This window comes from Larimichthys crocea, chromosome I (assembly GCF_000972845.2).
Source record: "Larimichthys crocea isolate SSNF chromosome I, L_crocea_2.0, whole genome shotgun sequence".
NCBI classification, from domain to species: domain Eukaryota; kingdom Metazoa; phylum Chordata; class Actinopteri; family Sciaenidae; genus Larimichthys; species Larimichthys crocea.
Genome location: NC_040011.1, coordinates 7806038 through 7825943, shown reverse-complemented (window position 1 = coordinate 7825943; position 19906 = coordinate 7806038). Strand labels below are relative to the sequence as shown.

General features: G+C 40.4%; 2 protein-coding genes across 3 annotated transcripts; one reads left to right on the top strand and one right to left on the bottom strand.

The window, feature by feature from the left end:
- Positions 1 to 77: 77 nt before the first annotated feature.
- Positions 78 to 11937, top strand: stk17b (serine/threonine kinase 17b (apoptosis-inducing)). The gene is made up of 7 exons (XM_010744451.3): positions 78 to 615; positions 4297 to 4509; positions 5424 to 5562; positions 6348 to 6474; positions 6989 to 7037; positions 7824 to 8003; positions 8595 to 11937. Exons 1-7 carry the CDS (start codon positions 494 to 496, stop codon positions 8815 to 8817), a joined length of 1053 nt encoding a protein of 350 aa, XP_010742753.1. The 5' UTR covers positions 78 to 493; the 3' UTR covers positions 8818 to 11937.
- On the bottom strand, positions 11186 to 19360 carry cih2orf69 (chromosome I C2orf69 homolog). Of its 2 annotated transcripts, XR_002042701.2 has the most exons (4): positions 18748 to 19360; positions 14788 to 15026; positions 13294 to 14044; positions 11186 to 13067 (listed from the first exon to the last, which is right to left on the bottom strand). XR_002042701.2 is itself a non-coding variant. In XM_019270965.2 (3 exons), exons 1-3 carry the CDS (start codon positions 19045 to 19047, stop codon positions 13573 to 13575), a joined length of 1011 nt encoding a protein of 336 aa, XP_019126510.2. In that variant the 5' UTR covers positions 19048 to 19360; the 3' UTR covers positions 11186 to 13572. The 2 variants fall into 2 exon arrangements, 1 of the variants encoding a protein (XP_019126510.2); XM_019270965.2 differs by having other exon boundaries at positions 11186 to 14044.
- Between the last annotated feature and the right edge of the window lie 546 nt (positions 19361 to 19906).

The following is a 19906-nucleotide window of genomic DNA, read 5'->3' as shown; positions in this document are numbered from 1 at the left end:
ACAGGTGACACACACCTTGTAAAAACATTTCAAACAAACACAACCTCCTTTTTTTTTTTTTTCAAACACAACACCAGTGCGCATGCGCCGGGATTGTGACGTGTCGAGAAAGTGTCAAACAGAAAGGATGTTACAAAAAAAAGACCGAAAACTCCGGAGACAAACTTACTCAGATATTTAACACTCTCCCCGCGGCGGCACTTTGGATAACCCGTAGACACTAGACTTCACAGACTGACTGCAGCTCTTTGGTGGAGTTGAGTTAACTCGGTTTAAGTCACTTTTAAACCATTGACCGTTGAGCTAACTTAGTTAGCGACAGTTGGGCTAACCGTAACGGTAGCATGGGGAGCCGGCTCGGCTAACTGAACATGTAACTGAAGCGGGGCTGCTGTGTACGCGTTAGCTGGCCCTTCACTGTTTGTCCTTCGTCTTATTTACTTATTTACTCAGCCGGGACTGAGAGAGGAGGAGGAGGAGGAGGAGGAGGAAGATGTCTCGGAGGCGGCTGGACAGTCGGAGCGGGCTCTCCGCGGGGCTGCTCGGGGAAATCCAGACCCCGGTCAGCACGGAGCCGATGGAGAGTGTGTATGAGATCACCGGAGAGCTCGGGAGGTGAGTGCACTGGTTAAAACTTAATTTATGCACTCATTATACCAGGGTTTCACACAAACCAAGTGTAATTTATCTGTATCGTTAATAAGAAGTCAAACTGACACTAACAACAGTGCATTATATCTGCTCTTATGGCTCATAAGCCACAATTTACATTTCATATAAAGCTGAGACAGTGCCGGGGAAAACCTTATCAACACAGCAGCAACAGGAGCTCAGAGTGTGTCATACATTTCCATCTGTTATCACAACTTCATGGGAAACTTGATAACTTTGCTAATTATACATAGAGGCTGCAAAATTAACTATTTACCATCCACTCAATTGATTGTTATTTTGTTTATTTAGAGAGATAGATAGAAAGATATACTTTAATTTATCCCAAGATAGGAAATTACAGTAAAGGATTATTTGGCTGGTTTGGTCAAATAATTTGAAATTACAGTAAAGGATTATTTGGCTGGTTTGGTCAAATAATTTGGCAAATCTACAGCAACATGCACGTTTTACCAGAATTTGGCTCGTGCGCTGTACGTATGTGATAAACATACATGTCAAAGTTTACATGACCTACATACAAGTTACACAGTCACCACAGGGTTACACAAACAAAGTGCCACCTATCACATATGCAAAACAGAAACATTTAGAGGAAGCCCGAAGAATCTCCTTTTTTGGCAAAGTCGAACATGTCCTTTATCTAACAGGTTATAATAACATGTATAATGTATTTATTTGCCTTCATGAATTAGCTTTGGTCTTTCAAAACACTATTTTGTTATTTTGATGTTTTCAACATTTTCATTTCACTTATACTTTTGTTTCTGTTTGCACCCCAAGAAGACTACCGCTGTGTGAAAGCTCTCAGAGCTCCAGATAAAGAATAAAGGATAGTGTAGATGAAGTAATCCAACACGCCAGCGTTAACTGCGTTTGGACTCTGGACTGTAAGCTTGTAAATACACGAGCCTCGCAGTGCCAGGCGACCTGACTCGATCGTGCTGCTACAGTAGACCTTTGTCATGTGTTTGGCACTGTGTGTGTGAGCCATGGCAACAGCTGATGGTTGGTGATCATATCCTGAGGACTTTTGAGGTGTGTTTGAAGTTATGTATCACGCAGCGTGTGCGGTGTAAGTCTGATGTCAAAAAAAAAAAAAAACGGGAAGAGGAAAACAAGCGCATGTGGAAACCAGACTTCAGAAAGAAGAAATGGCACACAGGCCACTTCTGTTCGCTTATTCGTGTGTGATTTGTCAAAACAGGAAGTCCTGAGGTGGTGTTTTCAAGAACATGATAAGGAAAACTAGTTCTACTGTTGACCTTTTTAAGGAATCAGTATTAAATCCCCGTGTTAAATTAATAAAAGGTGACTTTTAGCAGTGGAACATTTCTGACTTTCCGTGTTAGGGTTAGGGTTTCCCTATATCTTAATCACTTTATATTTATTATCAGTTAACCTGTCATTATGTTTAAGGGAATTGGTTAAACATTAATCAGTATTGTCTATCGATTTACATGAATATGTAGTGTGAGAAGTCAGAGCACTAAGAATAACAACCGGCTCTACAACTTTTGTTTTAGCTCATTGTTTTGTGTTGACAGCCCGCACATTCACTTCACAGTTGAGTCTCAGATGTTCTCCTCATTAAAGTCAGCAAAGATTCTTCTATGATACTACCCAGCACCAAACGTCAGACACAGTTAGTCACTCGTTGGTTAGCACCAAGCTAAAAGGAGTAACATGCATCAGGAGGTGAGAAACACAGCTCAAAATAAATGTTTCTGTTCATGGCACCTTTATAAGCTGATGGTATGTGGTGGCTTTGAAAGCTGTCACTTCCTTTTACAATAGTTTTCTAAAAGTTGATTAATGCTATTTATCAAAGAGTCAGTTGACCAGTTTTGTACATGAAGATTAGTTTACTTGTAAAGAGAAGTTCCTCTGCGGCTCTGGAGAAGGCGTTACATGGCAGTCCTGCTTCTTCTGCCTCCCAGCTAATCTAAAAATCGACATAGACGTGGATCATTGCCGGACCAGAGGCGGGCTGAATGATTCCTGGGTGCTCAAACAAGCCATCTATAACCTATCCGTCAATCAGAGTTCTCACACTGTTTATTATGTGTAACTTTAAGCCTTAATATATTTTCAACAGGTGATTAAAACAATAATTCAGACTCAGTGCATTTGACATAAATGGGGAAATTAGCCATAGAGACCAAAACTGTTGTTTGTACCAGGCTGTAAACGTGTTTATTTCTGATGTGAAGTTGGACATTTTAACATGGGGGCTAATGGAGACTGAGTCATTTCTGGAGCCAGCATCAAGTGGACGTTTGAGGAACTGCTGTTTTTGGCACTTATGCATTGGCTTTACCTCACAGACACAAAGGTTTTGGCTTGTTTCTTCATGGTTCAGGAGGGTGTAAAGAAAAATACTGCATTATAGAAAATCGTGGGATTAAGGAGTTTTGGAGCTTGCGTCTTACTAGGACTAGAACTCGTTTTTGACCATTTTTATTTTTCTGCAATTTAACTCAAGTGTAATACTACAGTGCTGTATTGACTCTCTAACTGTATAATTAAAAGTCAAGAGTAATAACGAATTAGTGTGTCACCATACCCTAAAGTGACATCTTAAATTGCTCCTTTTAACTTTGTTTTTCTTGTTTCTATAAATGACTGCCAGATAGTACAGGAAGACATCATGCTGTGCTTTCAGCGTGTGCATTACAAACACATTTTGTGGGTCGAATGCATGAAAATGTGGCTTATAAAAGTTCAGCACCATTGTTCCATTCTTTAAAAGAAGTCCTTCTGGGTCTGTAACCTTCAGTCATTTCTCCTGGGCTCTTCGGGGTTGTAGTGCCGATATTTTTGGATTATTTTCTTTTGTTGCATTCACTGTAAGGCCTTGTGGAGAAGTGTTTTCCACGTGTTGCATAAGATATCAGCTGAATGCCAAAAGGTTTTTTCTTCTTTTTTTCTTTTTTATGAGGGCAAAGTGGGTCTAGTTCTCACGACAATTTGTGACATGTCTTGTATCGCCAAGTAGATAAACAGACCCGAATGAATATGATGCGTCATGTCATAATTTTAGCATGCTTTTGATAATTGTTACATTTCAGATTCATCGGCTATGATGAATTTTGACACTTTAATCGGGTAACAGATTGTATCGCTCCAGTCTTGAGTAACATGAACAATTACTCCATTGATCAAGACATGGCAGCAGCACCAACACTGAACTATTTAGGAATCCTCTGGCATTGGATGACACACACATGCCTGTTATCTCATGCCAGTATTTATATAGCACTATTAGTCCAATTGCTGCAACCATTTATAAACAGCCACGTGTCATTACAGCTGCAAAATACATTAATTAATGTAATTTATTGTGCTTTAGTTGGACAACATCAGCTTGACAACTAAAGCTGTGATACATTAATATGGGGCTTTTCATGTCACCAAACCTTATGTGTAATATATTGCAAACCAGGGATGCCACTATAAAAATGAGCTTTCAATTACGAGATTATCAAAATCGAAGCAGAATCATTAGGATGTTAGATCTGTTCACTCTGTTTCATTGAAGGATCCCAGATTTTTATATATTTTGTTTGCTGATCTCTGACTAAATGGTGCACCTTAACCATGTGTACACTTTCTTCTTCCTAGGGGAAAGTTTGCTGTGGTCAAGCACTGTGTGGAGAAGGCCACGGGTAAAGTGTTTGCTGCCAAGTTCCTACGGAAGAGGAGGCGAGGTCGTGACTGCCGGGCAGAGATCATCCATGAGATGGCCGTCCTAGAGATGGCCCGTAACAACGCCCGAGTGGTCAACCTGCACGCTGCTCACGAAACAGATCACGACATCGTCTTAGTGCTGGAATAGTGAGTAATATTTTTATATAACCTGTCAAACAATGCCTAATTCTTGCTACCGCAAACAAGCAAAAACATGCACAAACAGCAGTTTGATCCTAGAAACGCCTCTTAAAGTTCAAAGTCCTGTTTGTCCAATCTTAAGCAGCTGCCATACTCTGCTTTTTTAGGTAATCGTCATTCTTCCTAACAGGTTTATCAGGATTTGTTTTCAAGACTAAATGACTGTACAGTTTGACCTGAATGAACATCTTCCTCGTGTCATGATGCCTTAACCTTTTATATAAAATCATGTTTTCAATTCCACTGTTCTTCCCTGTCTGGCACATTTTGTTTCTTTGTAGCACGAAGACAGAAAGTAGTAAGACTTAGATTGGAAATAAGAATACAGTGTTTGTCTTACAGGGAGTTGCTATGATTTTTCTAACCACACCTTTAATACTTGTTGTCCGAGATACTTAAATTCCTTCCTGAGAGCAAAGACAGCTTGAACAACTTACTTTATTGATCTAAAAAAGCCTGTACAACTCAGAAAGTACCTAAAGAAACGCCAGATTAGAAATGGTTGAATATTGGAATAACCTGATTTGTAATAAAATCAGATGAACTTTGTATCCAGGGATCAATTTTAGGCTTTGCATCAACTTTGGCTGACCTACAGTACTTTGCAGTGAGTAAGCAGGGAGGTGGTTTGAGGTTGCTTTCTTGCTCAATAACACTTTGCCAGGGCATGTAGGATCTAAACAGGCTATGGGTTGGCCACTAAAACCACCAAGCCACCCAGCAATCCATGAATATAACATATTTCTGTTCTCTTGTTGAAAGTGTGTCACGTACAAACTGTAAAAGTTACAGTATTTAGTATTTTAGTATATGGTTGTTTCATGAACAGTCTATGTGTGTGTGCATTTGTGTATTTACAGTGCGGCAGGTGGAGAGATATTTGACCACTGCGTGTCTGAGGAGCTGCTGCCAGAGGCCCAGATCACTCGTCTGATCTGGCAAACACTGGAGGGAGTCCACCACCTCCACCAGAGCAACCTGGTGCACTTAGACCTGAAGGTCTGCACACACACACAGAAAATCACATGCATTAGTGTAGCTGAAACCAAGGGAATCTTTGTTTACATGTTCAATCGCTTCACCACAAACTCCCCGCTGAAATGCTCAGCTGTGTGTTTCCTTTTTTTTAGTGCAGTTGTGCACTAAAAAAACCCGATTTCCTATTTTCACGATACGTGATTATTGGAGGTGAAATGAGCGATTTTTTTTTTAGTGACCAGACTGAAATTAAGGTTTCGTTATCTGACCTCGAGACATTTACAGTAACACCAACGTGACCGTGGGCTGGACGTTCCACATGACAAGTTGTCTGTGAAGGTTCTCGTTGTCCAGGTCATCTTTCGTTCTTTCTTTCTGAAGCCTCTTGAATGAGAGATGAAACATCTTGACAGATCTACAACTAGGTCCAGCTGCCCCAGATTTAATCCTTCCTAAAGATACATGACAAGTTGTTTGAGCATGCAGTAGAACTACGGGCAAACAAAACAACACACACAAAACTGTACGTTCCCTTCTCTAAAGAATGATGCAATAAATCAATATCAGTCGTGTTTATACAACATCCTATGGTCAATATATTTCAGCACTTAAACAAACAATCATGTTAAAAGTACTTAGAAATGTAAACGCCCCTCCCTTAGGGCACACATGCTCAGTGTTCAAAGAGACCTCAGGAACAGGTTATGATTTATATAATAAGGTTAGAGCATAAATCACAATCTTTCTGGTACTTCTGCTTTCAACATGATGTTCACCCTTTCGTTTCCTGTTTGTTTCTCTCTCAGCCGCAGAATATTCTCCTGACCAGCCTGTCTCCTCCAGGAGACATAAAGATTGTAGACTTTGGCCTGGCACGCAGACTGGGTGCGGTTGGAGAGCTCAGAGAGATTCTTGGCACACCTGAATACGTGGGTAAGGTGATGTTCATAAAACAGGCTTTGATTACTCGGAGATATTAGACAGGATATCACCAGCATAACCACATTGGAGTTGGTAACAGAAGAGCCCATCTTGTGTTATGCTAATGGGAAGTTCTTTGTAGGTAAAACGCATTAAAAAATAAATTAACAGTAGTTTATGATTATTGAGAAATCTAATGGCTGCATTATCATTAACGTGCGTTTCACTGCACTGATTGATGCAGCAGCTTTTAAATGAACACTGACACAAAGCTTGAGAAACTGCCTTTGCCAGTTGAATTTGCTATATATTATTAGTAACGCAACAGATAAGTAGATGAGAAAACACAGTAATAAAGACACAACAGGAGCGCAAAACTTAAACATCAGTAGTGGTGAAATAAAACAACGTGAGTTGTAAGATGGTGGGAGTAGCAGTCTGTTATTGAAGGAGCACAGATAAGATAAAAACATTTGTGTAATACTGATTGACAACTGACTTTTTTTCCTTTCTTGTTTTCATTCAGCTCCAGAAATCCTGAATTATGAGCCAATCACAACAGCGACTGACCTGTGGTGAGTCCATTCTTGCAAAAACAGGCAGAAGTTCAGCCGTTGTTGAACGTCTTGAACCCCAGCCTCTTTTTTTAGGCCTCTGCTCGAAAATGACAAAATGAAAAGCATATATCTCTGTAACTACAATCATTTTGGTGCCATAATTACGGGAGCACTCGTGACATTTGCTCAGATGTGTAAGTATCAGTATGCATGTCACTGGCTCTAAAGTAAAATAAAATGTCACACAGCATAAATAAAAGATTTAATTTCCGCCTAATAAAAATTCACACTTTTGCAATGAAACGTTGTGAGTGGGTTCACATTATGACACTATACAAATTTTGATATTTGATAATTAATTTCTTCTGTTTAATTTAATGTGCAATTTAATAATTGTTGACTGTATTGTAATGTGATTAATGCAATGTTTCATGCTTTTTGTTGTGGAGCCTCTTAACCTCAGTCTGCTTAGTTAAAGTATTTTTTGTAGTAGTTCTAGAGAAGAGTCTAGACATTTCTATCACTGACACTGTGATATTGCCCAAAACCATCAGATTTTAATTGAACTAAATAATTTGTAAATAAAAATGAGTCAGTGAAAAACCACAGACCACAAAGAAGCTCAGCAAAGCTAATGGTTGTTTACAGTTTGGGTAATTATTGTAATAGTCACCTTTGTTCTCACTTTTGCGGTGGCCAAATTTATGCAAATCAGCCACCCTGGGTGCCCTCTGGTATTCAGCCCACAGGCACTCCTGTACGTGTTCTGACTGTGTCCGTCATGCATGTGTGTGTGTTCCTCAGGAGTGTGGGTGTTATTGCCTACATGCTTGTGACGGGTGAGTCTCCGTTCGCCGGAGACAACAAGCAGGAGACGTTTCTGAACGTGTCCCAGGTCAGCGTGGACTACAGCAGAGAGGCCTTCTCCAGGGTGTCTGAGCTGGCTGTGGACTTCATCCGCAAACTGCTGGTCAAAGCGCCAGAGTGAGTAAAGACATTGTGTGAACTCGCCTCAAACTCGCCCAGAATAGAAACAGTCAGTGATTTATTTTGAATGAAGTCAAAGTTGGATGTTCACACAGAGCTGTAAACAAAAGGATGAGAGATGATTTTCCAAGAGGCAACCCAACCGTCATGTAGTATTTTATTTTAGAGCAGTCAAGAGCCAATAAAACTCCTACTCCGTCCCACAAACACATTTTTCTTGTCCACACGAACATGCTGAAAATGCCTGTTTCATCATGTTGCTCATGTGGGCTGCTCAGAGCGCCCCTCAAAAATAGGACAGCTGCGTATTCTCCACGTAGCAGAGAGAAGACCGACTTCTGGGATGCTTCTGAGCGCAGAATATTGACTAGAGCCGCTGTTATTTGCCTTGGCTGCCATAGCACACATGAAACTTGTTGCATCCATGCCCGGTGGAGTTTGGCTGTAAAATGCCATATTTGATGGTTCCATTTGTTTGTTTTCCTTGTTACACATTATAGTAAACATACCCTCTCTGAGTTTTGGACTGTTTTGGACAAAATAATGGTTTGCTGTTGTACTTGTGTTGACGTTGTGTTTTGACCATAGGGACCGGCCCAGCGCTGCAGAGTGTATGTGCCACCCCTGGCTGTGGCCACAACAGATCTGTCTGAGCCCCGATTCAGCTACGATCCGCATCGTCCGCGAAAGGAGCTGTGGCAACAAGTGGCCCCACCGTGAAGGCAAGGAGAACCGGGACTCACCCCACTATCATGCAAAACGGCCTCGCTTCGACGGGGAAGTGGCGGCTGCTGGAGACGGTGACTTTTGAAACTGAAATGGGGGGAAAAGGGGAGGAGAGGGGAGAAGTGTAAGGCAGCGATGCCCACTCCTTCCTCTGAGCTTTTAAATTCTTTTAAGCCTACAGAAACCAGCTGTCTGCCGCCCACCTTTTCAAAAGTACTTAGGTTGTGTTTATATTCCACTAATTAGTAAAATCTCAACATCGACCACTCAGACCAAAGATAACCAGCTAAAATTTGAGATCTATCGCGGTTAAAAAGTGTGAAAATTGTACAGTATATCTCAATTAATGCAGTGTGTTTAACCTAAAGTATTTAATACGTTTCTATGTAAAAATTTCTGGTGTTTTCAAAGGGCTGCTCACAGCCCACGCTGTGTCGAGTGTCCTAATGAAGGCTAGTGTGGAGTATTTCTAGGGAAATCTATGCAACACCTCTCTTACACATTGTAATTTTCTCAGAAAACCTTAAATGAGTCGGTAGTGCTCTGCCTTAAAGTCTGACGTTAAGTGTTCTTAGTCACGAGATCCAGTTACTGTTCAGTTGCACTTGTGCTTCAGCAGAAATGTGATATGCAGATAAGCACCTCTGCAATGAGGAAGTGTGATAGCTTATTTGCGTGTTAAGGAGAATTTAGAGCTGCGCTCCATCACTGTTTTTAATTGTTTATGAGACGCTGCTGTCTGTGTCAGCTCTATCTGCATCATGCTGTATTTCATGCCCAAGCTGCACTTTGACTCTTAACGACAAGCACCAGCAGATGGGCCGAGTTACACACAAGCACATTACATTCCTTATATGTTTGCATTCCCCTCAAAGTCAGTCATTGTCTCCACGTCTGCAGTAGCACAAGTGTTTAAATTTAGCTCAGGGTTTTAGATGAAACTCATTTTAATATCGTAGTGTAGTCTCCTTCAACAGAGCTGATTCCACATTTTGTGGCAGTGTTTACACAGACACGCAAGTAAATAGACACCTTTAATTTGAATTTGAATGAAGGTGTCTATTTACTTCTTGCGTGTCTGTGTATATTCAGGATATTACAACATTAAACCACTTCCACAGGAAGGCTTAAACTGATCAACAAATCATGGCATATTCGTTGAAACTTACAGTAATGGCTCAAAAATTCTGTGACTCATGCAGCCGTTCACACGCCACACCCGGCACTTACTCAAAGGATGTCCTCACCGAGCTGCAAGTTCCTCTTTGTCAGCCGCCAGATGAGAAACACAACTTTAGCACTTAACTTGGTAAACACAAAAGTAGAACTGATAAACAAAAACCGGAGGTATTATGACAGTCTGTATGTTTGAGAGGTCTTTCAGCCCCTCACCAAAGCCATTCAGTGTGCTTTCATTCAAAGCTACTCTTGGGTCAGGGTGTCTGAAGTGATTATATTCCTGTTGTTTTCATCTCAGGGCATGCTGCTCACTCTCTGCTCACTTTGTTTGTGTATTCTTAATGTTATTCTTATAGGCCTACTATTATTATTATTTATGTGCTGGACTTATACTTTATATTTTTTATGTAAATAATGTGTTCACGTGTCTTATAAGGAGGTATCTGGTGGGAGAGCGGTGATTTAGAGGATGATTACGGTGTTATTTAAAACTAGAAGATGCTGTTTGTGGTTACAGTGTAACAAGTAATAAAGTAATAAATGGAAATGACTACAGCAAATCGGGAAGATGAAAGCGAGGATTAGATTTTAAGGTGGTACTGGGAAGTGAGTAAACACGGAGATGAGTCAGATGGTTTTAGTCAGAAAGAAGATGATGAGTTGTAAATGTGTCAGCCTTGAAAGAAAGGGATATTCTTTGAATAGTGATGTTGGGTGTTAAGATATGTAGGCATGAAAGGCTTTTTTTTTTTTAGGTGATGAGAAAGTGGGAACGATGGTTTAAGTTTTTAGAAAGAGATGTTTGTCCCGAGAAGCTGGTTGTTCAAATGTGAAACACGAGGTGCTATCGATTCACAGGATTTGCCATCTTTTGTTCGAGTTGGACTCGAATGAAAAACACCTCACCTCCTAAAGTGCAGATTCTGATTGCTCCTAACCTCCAGAAACAACATTCCTCTTTTTGTTCCGAGGTGCCAATCCGAATAAGACCACATTGTGTTTTTGTTTGTTGTTGTCACCAGCTGGTACAATGGCCTTTGTGTTGGGGGAGCTGGGTGTCTCCAGCCACGGCCGTGCTCTCATGCTGTCATCCTTTTTTTTAAAACTGGAAACACGCCACACTGTAAAAAGAGTTTCATCTCAACTAGTTAGCTCGAGTTTGCTGTAAGAATTTGCTGGGAAGTATATCTGTTTTGATATATAATGAAATAAGCTTGAATCTTACTTCATCTCAATTTTTAAAGTCGGTCTACTTTTTGTTTTTTTCTAATACCTCTTCAAACCGGTCCAGGCTGAAATTATGCGACTTGACACAGGAAGTTTCTAAAGCGCAGTTGTAGACACAAGTGAAGCTTTTCTCTTTTCCTGTTGCAGCAGCAGCATCTGTAAAAACAAGATTTTTTTAAGACTTGACAAGTAGCTTAACCTCGACAGAGAGAGAGATGATGAACTTGTTTTGCAGTGATGTCAGGGATCTCACTTTGCAGGATGACGAAACGCTCCAACGCACCGGATAAAGTGTCTCATGTTTGCTGGCATTGTCTGTTTGTCACTTGAACGTGACTTATACTGTGGTGTTGATTTTGTTATTTTGTACAGCTATTGTACTGCTATTTTCAGCAGCTAGTCACTCGGTGGCCTGTATGTGTGTGTGTGTGTGCTCCCATTGTCTTGAGCGGGGAGGCGCTTCGCTGGCATTCAGGCCGTCGTCCTCAAGAAGTGGAGCACCGGTGACATCAGGCGACTGAGATCACCCAACATTCCTGTTTGTTCTGAGACTGGAGGATACCGAGCCTCAAACCAGCCACAAGCACAAGCAAATAAATGTTCAAGAGATGTATGTTTATTTTGCATTTTATATTTGTTTTTTTTTAATGTATGAGCATTCTGATTGCATCTGAAATGACTAAAAAAAAACAAACAAAACAAAAAAAACATAATCCGTGTTGTATTCTGATCAACTGCACGCTAATATGTAAGCATCACAAAGCAAACTGAAAAAGCTCATTAAAGGTCGTAGAAAATATCTGGTGGAGCGTTCGATGCTTTGTTTTTCTTCGAGTCAACCCAGTGCAGGATAGACTTTTTCAACACTGCTGCCACCTGCTGAGACAAAGTGCTCTCTGTTTTACCCTCATCATCACAGAAACAAAACAACATGGCTACAATAACAGATTTAAAATAATGCATCTTCTCTTGAAAAGAGCACAACATACAGTCAACATAATGGAATGATATGAAGTTACATTCAGCCATCAGCGTTAAGTGCAAACATGATCTGTAAGATTACAGACTGGAATACATCAGACAGATTTATACACATGCTGCCATAAACAAAAAGTACAATGTGTCTATGAAGTTTAAGATGCACTGTTAATACATCTCGTCTTAATCATTTGGACTAAAAACACTAACCTCGTTATAACAATTATAATTGACATAAAACAAGTGTACAAACATTTGAAAACAAAAAGCAAATTAATGTTTTTTTTCCTTTTCTTTAACTTATCATGGAGTAAATGTTGACTGTACGGTGTAATGGATGTAGAACAATGACACCATCCTTGTTTATTTTAGCCTCATTCTCATGATGCTGTCTGCAACCGGGCACAATATTTCCCATAAATATATACATATTTATTTTCCCTTATGCACCAACCGGCCACTTCATTAGATACACTTGTACAATACAGTATAATCCAATGCAACAACTCTGCCATAAATTCTACTTTTAAGAAGCTTGTGGTGGTGGAGAGGTGTTTCTAATATTGTGGCCCTCTTGTGTGTAAATGGTGTGGCCAAAATATTAGAAACACCTTTCAGCATAATGCGGTCCAGTTTAGCACTACTGCAAACTACAGCCAACACTTGTGGCAAAGTTGTTGTATTGGATCACACTGGACTGTACAAGTGTACCTAACTGAGTGGCCGGTCGGTGTATTTTAAATATTATTATTACACTCATGTCTGATTTATGAGACTCATATGAAGACGAAATTTCAATTGACCTCTTCAGTGAACATGCTTTTTTCTTCTATTTTCAAAGTAGTGCTGATCATTTCTTCGTGAAGCGAGGGGGAAAAACGGCCTTTGTGACAGCGGCACAACCTTTAATACCACTTGGAAACACCTCGCGGACAGAAAAAATATCTGAAACTGAAGGAATGACAACAGAATTGCTTGGCTTAATTAATTGGCCACACGTTTTGATGCAGTCAGAGAGTGTAAGTTCAGACGTTCAGACATTCGCGTAGTCTAAAAGTAGCTCAACAAGTGCAGGTATAGAGAGAATGTAATAAGCTATTTTCAGCCAACTGTATGTTAAGTTTAAAATCATGGCAGAAATTTAAAATAAGTCACAATGTCACACTTTGTTACACACCTGAAGCGAAATCCAACATGAATCGCTCATGCTTTTAAAGCAACGGCTCTGCAGCAGCTAAAAGCTTCAGCCAGACTCAAATGTAGGAAGGTTAGATTTAACCTAAAGCATAAAGACGGAAGAGCATTTTCACATCTGCATATTTGTACTCTGAGCTGCAGGGAGCAGGGGATCCTGAAATCATAGAAAAATTAGGTAAGACCAGCGAATAAGACACTCAACCTGCATTCTTAATAAATAATCTAAAGCGCTGTGACATTCAGATAATCTTAGCCAAACTCAGAAATCCTGGATGACCCTGAAGTGGTTCTCGATGCAGGGTGGCTCGTCCGCAAAGTGCAGCTTCTTACTCGGACAGGCACCAAACTCCTCCAGGGTCTTAATGAAGTATCCGTACTCACGGCCCACCCAGGCTCGCATCGGGTCACACACCTCGTAAGGGGTCACGTGGGCATGAATCGACACGCCGCTGGAAGCAAGGTCCTTCAACACCTGCTTGTCAGTCACCCAGGTCTCGCTGCCTCCCGGGTGTCCGCCGTCCAGCCAGTACATGTCTGCGATGCGTTTAACGAAGTGAGACACCTGCGGGTCTGCGCGGGCCCCGGAAAGCTCGTACACCATCTGGTTCAGGACCACGCAGCCTTTGCTGAAGCCCACCAGCGTCAGTGAAAACCCTGACGGGATGCTGTCTCCTTGTGGCTGGAGGGGGTTTGGTAGGTTGGCTCGCTCCATGCCGTGGCTCAGCAGGGCCCTGCGATCAGAAATGTTCAGATTAAGGCTGCAACTAATGGTTGACTATGTGCAGATTATTTTCTAGATTAATTGATGAATTGTTTGGTCTATAAAAAAGTAAAAACCCAAAGATTTACACTTTAATGGATGAAAAACGATTAATCAATTATCAAAACAGTTGGAAGTTCCTTTTCTGTCGATCACCTTTTTGTTGCAGCTCTAGTTCAGACTAGACTAACATTTCCAATCACCGTGCAGTAAACAATAATTTAGTGAAGCTCATAATGTTGAGGTGATGATTCTCCTCACTGGTAACTTCAGCAGATTGTGGTAAGAATTTATTTATGACCTATGTTGACATGTTTTCATGATTTTTAAGACTTTGGCATATTACATGATGCTGACATCTTTTCAACTGGAATTCAAATATCAAATCCTGTAACGGCATCAACACAAATAAATCAAATACTTTAATTATTTATTTAGTTTAAGGTGAGACAAAAACCATTTTTGTTTTTGGATTAGCGAGGAGTCGGCGGAGGCAGAACTGTTACTTCACAGAGACAACGTCCATGTTTTGTACGGTCTACGGTGTCAACAAGCAAAGGTAGCAACGTTTAATCGACCATCCCTACTATTAACAATTAATCACAGGACTACGTGTATTGTTTTGGTTCATGCACACTGCTCTCATAGCAACGTTTCTAGATAGCAGCCATTTTCCGCTATCAATCTGCATCATACGTGACCTTAACAACAAACCTGAGGTGGTGAAACGCTGACAGATCAGGTGAGTACGGCGAGTGCTCCGGTGCCCCGAACATGTTGCTCTCCACAAAGTTTTGGTAGCAGCTGAACTTGTGGAGATACATGTGCGAGGCTCTGATCACCCAAATATGTCGGTCAGGGAAACGTCGTCCCAGGGTGAGGGCGACCTGCTCCAGACTCCAGCGGAGCCACTGGGATCCCTCGGGCTGCAGAGCCATCTCCTCCTGGAAGTTCTGGACAAACACGGATACAAAGAAAGAGTTTAAAGCTGCAGGATGCAACTTGAACACACAAATATGAGATTTAAGCAACATCGCATGAGAGGGAGTGATGTTATACTGAATATCGGCATGGCTTTGGTCGTAGTTAATCACAGCGTGATGATATTCAGTCCAACATAACGACCTCCAGTGCGATATTGCTTTTATACAACAGTTCTACAACATTTATTACTTCACAGTAATAAGTGGCAACAGATTGATTCGCTTGCTCTGCCAACACAAATAGTTCTGCAAAAGGACTGGGACTGCACTAGCTTGTACCTACTTTGTGTAGATCTACATGTTACCACAGGCCAGCTGCTTTGTATCATGCATTCAAACAGTCTGTTGACAGTCGATTTAGTGGAAGTATCAGTCTTTTTCCTTTCTTGACGTTCTGATGAAATGTTTAATATTATCAGTGGGTAGATGCACTCTCTTCAGCACCAAACAGTAAACAGTTTATCGGATTGTAGTGATGCCGAACTGACACAAAAACTGTCGACATCTAACGTCCTTTCATCTGAGTGTTTTTAAGGACACATAAGGAAATGTTCAAATATCATTTCTTTACGTGAGCTTTAGTTTAATTTCAAACTGCTAATATGTTTATTGTTGAACATTTTGTCAACATTACAGAAACAATAGGTAACTGTTAAGTATGATGAGGTTGTCTGACGTTGACTGCTGTTAGTTATTGGTTTGATTAATGGTTGTGTATTGATTACTGACGGTGGCATATTCAGTTTCACAGTTACATGTATGTTGGTCTTTGTGGTGCAAAGTTTGGTAAAATCCAAATAGACTGATACATAGAATGATGACAGTCAATGTAACATTAATGTAACGTTCATTTGAACGCCTGTAAAATGGACTGATACATGTAGTTAAAAGTCCCAAGGCTGTTGAAGTGCTCTATATCGGCACTCATGGAACGAAAGTCCAATCAAAACACTTGGTAGGAGCCAACTCACTATCACTCAGCATCTGTCCAAGAACATCCAGGTGAGTACATCTTCCACAGTTTGCCTTAAATTAGCTTTTTAGTCTGTGTGGCCATTTAGAGTAAACTGCAAGATGAATGGACTGAGCTTTAAAGGCTTTAAATTAAATGACTCAAGTGTTTCCTTCTGTTTCCCGTCCTGATAACGGCCATGGTGAGAGTCTGACTAAAAACCTCTCACACACACACACACACACACACACACACACACACACACACACACACACACACACGTCTATCTTTGACACTGTTAATTAGTTCCATCAGCAGCATCTTCTCAGTCTGCGGTCAGACTGTGTGGTCTTGAACACAATGACCTCATTCATTTTATTTACATGGAAAACATCACTGTGACCGCACGCTGTGCATACGAACGTCTCCTGGCAAATACCAGCACACTGTGGGAATATTAACACTTGCTTGGAAAGTTGCCTAATGAATTGCAAATGAGGACCGGGCGATGAATAGACAGATTGGGAGCTAGAGGAGCCGTGATAAACGAGGGCAGTTCTTGAATTCTGAGAGCGATTAGAAAAGAAAACAAACGGATGATGTTTCTTCTTATTTAACTCCTCCATATTTTTTTTACACTTGATTAGTTAGTGCACCTTCCACTTACTGAAAAAAAGACTCTGAGTTGGCGTCACATAATCAGATTTAGGAGGTTCTACTTACAGAATATGGAAGGAATTGAATATAATATTCATAACTATGTATTAATGTAATGCTTTTTGAATGGTATATTCATAACTATGTATTAATGTAATGCTTTTTGAATGGTTGTGTTAATGTCAAAATGAGCCTTTTATATCTACAAATCGAGTCCACCATGTTTCTACAGAAGCCTATAATGGACAAACTAAACTAAATTAACCTAAATTAAACTAAACACTGCTTCTAGATAGGATTGCACTTTTCCTGCCACCTTAGTTTCTTTTATGTGAGCAAGGAGAGGGTGAAACAAGGGGGCTGCAATCAGCATCCACATTGCTAGATGTCCCTAAATCCTACATACTGAACCTTTAAGAGTTTTGGCGCAAGCTGAGTAGACAATCACGTCTTTTCTTTTAAGAAGTTTAAAAGGGTTAGGGTTAAAATATGTGTTTGGCTACAATGATTGAGTTTCTGTTTCCTATTTATTTCTAACAATTTGATCAATACAATGCAAATGCAGACCTGTTTCTTATTGTTCGAGAAAATCACCAAGCGCTGTTAGTAAAAAGAACGTGACGTCATCCGTAGGTTTCTAAAGAGCCACTTTGAAGCTCAATATCTGTGGTGCTTGTCACCACCACGTTTGTAGTCCTGCATCTCCTGCCTCCCAGCTAATCTAAAAGTGAGCAAAGAGCCACTCACCTGTCGATCAAAGCGGCCACGCTGCTAGTTATTCAAAACTTCAAGCCTAAATATAATTTGAACAGGTGAGTTAAATAAAAGTTCACCCTCAGTACAGTTCTCATGAACGGGGAAATTAGCTATAGAGACCAAAACTGTTTTTTTGTACCAGGCTGTAAACATGTTTATTTCTGCTGTGTAGTTGGACATTTTAACATGGGGACTTATGGAGACAGTGGACGTTTGAGGAACTGCAGTTTTGGCACGTCCATATTCACTTCACGGACACAGAGGTTGCCGCTTGGTTTCTCCCTGTGATTGATTATGTCCATGATGTCACGTAGAGCTTGTGCCACCTCACACTTCACACATGTAAACACCTAAAAATTTTATTATATAGACCTACAGTTTATACTACATGTTTTCATTGTCTCCAACAGGACATCTTGATTGCAAATATTTTCAGAAGACTCCACAGTGCAGACAGCTGGGAAAGCAGCTGTAAATAATGCAATATATTTAACATTTGTAAACACCAAATGTTGCTGTGTTTATCTCATTACTGCCATGTTTTTTTTAAAGCTGTCTTTGCTGATAAATCTGCACAGATTGCTCATTGAATGTGATATTACTATGTGTCAATGAATGCATCATGCCTACACATAAACTATTTGCACAGTGGGAATCATAACGTCATATCTCTGTATTTTGACTTCCAATCATGATCCACTGTTCTCGACAGGTCGTCATTATCCCTGTGCACTGTTTACTCTTTTGCTTGGTGCTGGAAAGTGCTTCTACGTGAGCTCAAGGCAGTGTTGCTCACTGACGATCGTTCAGTATAAATAAACCTAACTTGATATCAGTGTAGCTAAGGGCAGCCAAGTGTCACAGGGTCAAATATCAGCCTCTCTCTGACTTGATTTCTGACTTTTGAGGTGCAGATTACAATAATATGTGCTGAGTAAGCAACACACTCTTCCACTAAAGTGGGAAATTATAATGCAAGTGAGCCCAAATGTGTTTCACAATAACATGCAGGTGAATCCTTTGGATTTTTATGAAGCAGTAAAGCTTGTGGCTTGTGTGTGTCTCACATGTTATGGCTATAAAAACTGCAGTTTACATGACCCTAAAATGTCACATGACATTTAGCATTCATACAAGTGTAAATGAGAGAAATACAGTGTGACACTAGTTGTATGAGCCCTAAAATTGGTTTAAAACTAGAAGTACCACCTCGAGAAGGTGGAAACTCTTCATGCCCACCAGCTGTTATCTCATTGTACTGTGTGTTTTTATAAATAAGGTGATTCAGGTGATTTAGGCCAGTCATCATAGCCCCCCCACACTCACCTGTATGTCCCCGTGGAAAAACACAACATGCCTGTTTCCGCTCTTTTCCTTCGGTCCACAGACAGTCTGACCGGTGTCGGGCCGGAGCAGCAGCAGGTCATTAACCCGGCTCGGGTCGTGTCCAGGCACCGCGAGAAGCTTCTGGAGCCTCTGCCGCGGGCTCCCGGAGCCTCCATCCCGGCTGGCTGCTGCATGCAGCCCCCGAGGAGGCTCAGAGGATGTCGTCGCTGACACGGAGGTCATCGCTTTGGCCACAGTAATGAGAGTGAAACCCACCGAGACTGCTCTGGCGGCTGGCATTAAGTCTGAAATAAGGGAATGATCCGCGTTTCTGTTTTTTAACGCAGTCACTCCATGTCAGCGAGCTAACCCACCAACGACAGCTCTGCTAGCATCACATTACCTGCAGCCAACGCCCGACAGCGACTTTAAGTGGCGAAAACAGAAATATCTACCACTGCAGACTGATGCAGCCGCACTCCTCTTCACATTTTAGCCGTTTCGGAAGAAACTCTAACGATATTTATTTAATTCTGACAGTTGACAAGTCTGTTTCTGTCCACGAAGAGGCGCTGTTCATCACACACCATGAGCTCTACTGCGCATGTCTGACTCCAGAGATATTTGTGAATGAGATAAAAACTGTTGTGAACTTCCGGCTTTGGGCTCGGGACAAATAAAATAATATTATATTATATAATATAATAAATATAATATAATATAATATAATATAACTATATATACGATAATATAATATATATAATATAATATAATATAATATAATAATAAACCAATAAAACCAAATTAATAAATATTGTAAAACAAGTAAATATATGAATTTGCACATATTTTATTATTTCTGGGCTAAAGAAGCCTCTAATCTAATCTAATCTTATGTATTTATTTCAATATCAATTAAAGCAGATTATTTCAGTAATATCTCATCCACATATCCATTTAATAAATAAAAAAAAATTAAATAAAAAATTCTTTCCTCAAGATCTTATGTTAATTGCATTGTTATCTCGGAAAAATAAAGTTTCTTTATCTTGAGATCTCAGGAAAATTAGTCCTCTTTATCTTAAGATAACAACATTTGTTATTTCAACATAATGACAAAATAACACGAGAAAACAGAGGAAGTAAATCTATGACTATT

Excerpts from the sequence above, each read along its gene's own strand:
- cih2orf69 (XM_019270965.2), bottom strand. The coding sequence starts at position 19,047 with ATGCCAGCCGCCAGAGCAGTCTCGGTGGGTTTCACTCTCATTACTGTG. Across the intron at positions 15,027-18,747 it reads TTTTCCACGGGGACATACAG|AACTTCCAGGAGGAGATGGC; the intron begins GTGAGTGTGGGG and ends GTGTTTGTCCAG. Across the intron at positions 14,045-14,787 it reads TCAGCGTTTCACCACCTCAG|GGCCCTGCTGAGCCACGGCA; the intron begins GTTTGTTGTTAA and ends TTCTGATCGCAG.
- stk17b (XM_010744451.3), top strand. The coding sequence starts at position 494 with ATGTCTCGGAGGCGGCTGGACAGTCGGAGCGGGCTCTCCGCGGGGCTG. Across the intron at positions 616-4,296 it reads ATCACCGGAGAGCTCGGGAG|GGGAAAGTTTGCTGTGGTCA; the intron begins GTGAGTGCACTG and ends TCTTCTTCCTAG. Across the intron at positions 8,004-8,594 it reads CTGCTGGTCAAAGCGCCAGA|GGACCGGCCCAGCGCTGCAG; the intron begins GTGAGTAAAGAC and ends TTTTGACCATAG.